The sequence below is a fragment of the Cyprinodon variegatus genome, unplaced genomic scaffold (assembly GCF_000732505.1).
Source record: "Cyprinodon variegatus isolate N-32 unplaced genomic scaffold, C_variegatus-1.0 Scaffold490, whole genome shotgun sequence".
Lineage (NCBI taxonomy): Eukaryota > Metazoa > Chordata > Actinopteri > Cyprinodontiformes > Cyprinodontidae > Cyprinodon > Cyprinodon variegatus.
In genome coordinates this window covers 134202-139627 of record NW_015150943.1, presented here as the reverse complement: position 1 = coordinate 139627, position 5426 = coordinate 134202, and the positions used below count along the sequence as shown (strand labels likewise).

General features: G+C 38.8%; 1 protein-coding gene across 1 annotated transcript in view; it reads left to right on the top strand.

Moving 5' to 3' along the window:
• LOC107094557 (protein phosphatase 1H-like) overlaps positions 1–1264 on the top strand; it is a 26316-nt gene extending 25052 nt beyond the window's left edge. The window contains exons 9-10 of the mRNA XM_015390246.1: positions 830–981; positions 1076–1264. Of these exons, the coding sequence (XP_015245732.1) occupies positions 830–981; positions 1076–1223 (300 nt within the window). The 3' untranslated portion in view covers positions 1224–1264. The remainder of the gene's footprint in view (positions 1–829; positions 982–1075) is intronic.
• The last annotated feature ends 4162 nt before the right edge of the window (positions 1265–5426 follow it).

Here is a 5426-nt window from a genome sequence, read left to right as displayed (position 1 = left end):
CCTCATTCAGTCCTTCCTTACTTGCCTCCTTCCTTCCTTCCCTCACTCAGTCAGTCCTTCCTTCCTCCCTTCCTTCCCTCATTCAGTCCTTCCTTACTTGCCTCCTTCCTTTCTTCCTTCCTTCATTCAGTCCTTCCTTCCTCCCTTCCTTCCCTCATTCAGTCCTTCCTTACTTGCCTCCTTCCTTTCTTCCTTCACTCAGTCAGTCCTTCCTTCCTCCCTTCCTTCCCTCATTCAGTCCTTCCCTACTTGCCTCCTTCCTTTCTTCCTTCCTTCCTTCCTTCATTCAGTCCTTCCTTCCTCCCTTCCTTCCCTCATTCAGTCCTTCCTTACTTGCCTCCTTCCTTCCTTACTTGCCTCCTTCCTTCCTTACTTCCCTCATTCAGTCCTTCCTTCCATTCTTCCTTCCTTCTCTCATCCAGTTCTTCCTTCCTTCCTTTCTTCACTCATTCAGTCCTTCTTTCCTCCCTTCCTTCCCTCATTCAGTCCTTCCTTACTTGCCTCCTTCCTTCCTTCCTTCCCTCCTTCAGTCCTTCCTTCATTCATTCAGTCCTTCCTTCCTTCCTTCCTTCCTTCCTTCCTTCCTTCCTTCCTTCCTTCCTTCCTTCCTTCCTTCCTTCCTTCCTTCCTATCAGCCAAACGTCTGCCATTTATTTACAAATTTTTAAAATGCTGCAAAAACTAAAAATTGCAGAAAGCCTGTTTTTTGTCCCTTAGCAAAATGAGGGTAAAAAAACAGGTCTCTTACAAAAAAACGTGCAGGTCTCTTACACATTGCAGCGTGCTGCAATAATGGAGAGCTCTATGTATGAAAGTTGTTGTTCTGCAGGTGAAGGTGTATAATCTGATGCAGTATGAGCATGGGACAGACGACGTCCTGGTGATGGGAACTGATGGCCTCTGGGATGTCCTGACCAATGAGGAGGTCGCTGAAGCTGTCAGCACCTTCCTGTCCAACTGTGACCCTGATGACTTGCACAGGTGGGTGATTTTTCTTCATTCATACAGTTCGTACCTTAGCTCCTCCTATCCATGTCTGAAGCTAAATCCAAATCATCATTATTGCATGATGCAGGTATACAATGGCCGCTCAGGACCTGGTGATGCGAGCGCGAGGCGTGCTGAGAGACAGAGGATGGAGGATCACCAACGAGCGTTTGGGCTCCGGTGACGACATCTCAGTCTTCATCATTCCCTTAATGTACGGCAACCGGCAGCCATGACAACCTTTCTACGTCCGAAACACAGAAAACTCCTTTTCATTTCCCTTTTTTTATTTATTTATTCCTATTTTTTAAACAAATGTGAAGGAAAAAGAAACAGACTCTGCTGGTACTTCATTTCTCTAATCGGGTCCAAGATGGCGAGCAGTGCTATAAATCATCAGTTGGGATCATTTACACTATGAAAAAAGAAGAAAAGGCCTGTTAAAGGTTTATAAAGCAACAATCCTCTCAGCTACACACAGACTTCTGAAATAAGGAGAAACATTTTTTCCTTCCTGTCATCCTTTTCTCTCTATTCCTTTTTTTTCCATCCTGTGTGGTTGGCTTGAACTCGGACGCGGCTGACAGGTCAGCTGCTTTCCTTCCTCAGCTTCGCCACAGTGTGGCTTTCAAGGCTCAGCTGCAAAACTGGAAGGACGACGTGGCGACGTATGCTTTGGTTACAGTACAAATCTGGCTTCATTCCTTATTTAATAGTAAGGTTCTCCTTTTCACTATGTTGCACACTAACTGACACAAGTTCACTTTTCATTTTTTACAATGCACTTTTTTAATTAGTTTGCAGGAGCTCAAAATACAGCACCTTGCATAAGTATTCCAAGCACTTTAGGTTTTTCCTATTTCCTTTGCAGCAAAGACACACCTCTCAGCATTATGGGATTGTTCTTCCTTAAACCACCTCAAAGTAGTGCACACTTAAAGGTAGAATGGAGGTTTTTTTGCAAATTTTTTAAAAGACCCATCCTCCGAACTTTAAAAAGAAATGCACATGCACAACCCTGTACCCGCTCCCGAGAGGGAACTCCTATTAAAGGAGTGTGAGAGCATGCATGAGCCCATTTCTCCTCTTGCACGCTCTGTTTAAAAATTTATGTTTGCATCACAAATAAAAGCTTAGTTTCAAAAAGAAGATTTGCAATTTCTCCACAATGTCAGACTCACCACCGGAGGGTGAAAATTGGGACGAGCACGTAGGAGAGCCTTATGTAAACATATCACCAGGATGATTGACATTTAGGAGGACCACTTATTTTGATGATCCACCCCGAAAAACTATTACTGCAAGTACAGGATGAATTTAGTCTCTTCCTGCTTTGTTCGCTCCTAACTATGAAATAAATACCTAGACATCCATCATAAACTAAATTAGAGCCTTGGGTTAAGCTGTTCTGATCTAGTCCATCCTAACTTGCTGGAAGGTTGATCCTTAAGCTTCCAATCAACATTTTTATGTTCTTGTCTGCTGTGTATAAAAACATTCCCATAGCATGATCCTACTGCTGCCACCACCATGTCTCACTAGTAAAGGTATAGTGGAGGATGTTGTTTTTCTGGGTGGATCATCAAAATAAGTGGTCCTCCTAATTGTCAATCATTCTGGTGATATGTTTCCGTAACGCCGTCCTATATGCTCGTCCTGTTAATTATCTTTTCCTGCGTGCTTTCTAGTGTGTGTTTTTCATCCAGTCATTGAAGCTCGCCTTTCTCACTGCAGTTCTTTGAAAATGGCAGAGGATCGTAAGAGAAAAAGCATCTATGGAGTGTATGAGAAGAAGAGAAAGGCCTCCAACGAGAAACAATTCCAGAGTGTTTTTGGGACATTTTTGCACACATATGTGGAGAAATCCATTTCATATCCCTGCTAGTAAAATGAGGAGGAAACGGCTTGTGCACGCTCTCGCACTCGTTTAATAGACGTTCTCTCTCGGGAGGGGTTACAGGGTTGTGCATGTGCATTTTTTTTTTTAAGTGGAGAGGCCCGTTCATTTAAAAAAAATCCTCAAAAATCCTCCACAATACCTTTAAATAAAGTCAACCGAACCATTTCAAGAATACTTTTGCAAGACGCTGGATTTAAAATGTGTCTATGTTTTTTTTTACGCTGAATCTAAAGCAGGCATCCCCAAAGTCGGTCCTCGAGGGCCGCTGTCTTGCAGGTTTTAGAGGTTTCCCTGCTTTAGCACAGCTGATTATGATGATTGCTGTTGAGCAACGGCCTGTTAATCAGCTTGTAATTAAAATAAGCTGCACTGGAGCAAGGAAACCTCATAAACCTGTAGGACAGTGGCCCTCAACGACCGACTTTGGGGATGCCTGATTAAAGGATTGTCATTCCTAGTTTCTTTATATTTTCTCCTCCAAAGAATCCGACTCTCTTGTTATCTTTTAAGGTGGTTTAGATTGTTGGCTCTCAATGCTTCCTGGGAGAAAAATTTGTTAAGTTTTGTCCAATACCTGATTTATAAAAGAACTTCGGGTTTTTTATTTGAATAAGCTTTAACGTTGATCTGAGTTAATTAGTTAAGGGATAAGCTAGAAAACAATGTGAATCATTGAACATTTACAGGAAAAATATTCAAACGAAAGCTTTGATTGGATCCTGATTACTAGTCCTACAGTTATACTGAACATTTTTTAAAGGGGAGAAAAAGGTGTAGACTTGAACACGTTTAAAGCTATACTGCAAAATACTCTTTGTATTTCTTTCTGGTGCCAATCTAAGCCAAAAAAAAAAAAGTTGAAGCATTAAATTCACACTGGAAGTGCTGTATAAATCAGGTCAAGTATCTCTGTGTAGTTGCACAGCAAGAGATGAGATATAAAGAGTAAGGAGGGAAGTATTCCCTGCAGCAGGGAAAATGCACTGCAAAAAATTTATATCTAAAGGGGTATTTTTTTCTAGAAATAAGTGTATTGTTATTTGATTGAGGAGGGAGGTGAGACACTTTGCCAATGGAACAAGACAATTTACATTTAAAATAAGAAAAAACAACTTGATTGTCCTATTTCAAGTGCATATTATCCAATTATATTATCTTTAGAGTAAAAAATCTAATTCCATTAGCAAATAATCTTATTTACCTACTCAAATTAAGGATAAATACATTTACTTTGAGAAAATTGTACTTATTTCTATATCGTTTTTGCAGTGTAAGACTGAACTGAAATACAATCATAATTAGCAAAAAAAATAAAATAAAATCTTGTTTTTTTGTTTTCTTTTCAGCTTTATTCAATGTTTGCTGATGCTTTAAATTGACGCTGCCTCAGCTGGAAGTAACTCTATGTAAGGATGTAGTTTAGGATATGCAGTAATTTATTCTAGGCCTGGGCTGAGAAATGGTGCAATTGTTTCATTTGCTGTTCCTTTTTTAAGGGCCTGCTTTCTATGTATGTAATGTATCAAGTGAAATGTGTTGATATTGTTTTTGAATGTCCAAAGATAATGTTTTTGAGACTTTGTTGGTTTTAGCTCTGAAAGCATATAGAGATTTCTAGCAAAAGCTCAAGGATGACATAAAAAAGGGCGAATATGGAGAACTTCTGCATGCTTAGAGGTCAGCTTGATAGGACTACTCAAAACGGACGCACAGAGTCGTCACTAACGAAATTAATTACACACACCCCAACGAACGCAAAGAAATAGAGGCGCAAGTAATGTAGGGATTCTGCTAGATCTTTAACACAAAATCATGGAAGTAGAAATGATCAATATTGGATGAAACCATGTGAATAAACACATGGTTGGTCCTGTTGAGGAGATATTGTGCTTTTTAAATCTTATATGAACGCTTCGTAATGTAATAGATTTAAGTAAAGAAATAAATCAACTATATGAAGCAAACCTATTGAAAGGATGATACAAAATCTGCTTTTTATTATAAAAAAGAAGTTGTCCCCATTTTTTTTGCAAACAATTCACACCAAACATGCAGAAAAGAAATAAAAAAAAAAGAGTTGTTTGTTATTTTCATCAGGTAATAAAGCCTCAGAAGCAAAAATTGTCAGAAGCAACGTTTGTCTAATAACTTATCCCTAAGTTGATATAGTTTTAATTTATAAGAATTAAAAAAATACTGCTTCAAAGTTTTTTAAAACACAAAGGAGACAAAGAGTTATTTCAAGTATTGACCTAACAGGTAAAGACTTCACCGACTAAAATAGAAGTCAGCTTTGAAAATAACCAAGGAAGTAGGCCTAATAGCAGTAACAGTTAAAAACTGGTCAAAATTCACTGAATTAATTCCTCCCTTTATCGTCTCCCACTCATCTATTATCAATTTGTAAGCGTACATCTTTATATTCTGCTTTTACCTGTTAAAAGGTTAAAATCATGTAAAGTGCATTTTGATTAAATTGAAATGAAACGGCTTTATCTTATTTTAGCTCATTTAGATATTTTTAACTCTTAAGCTGATA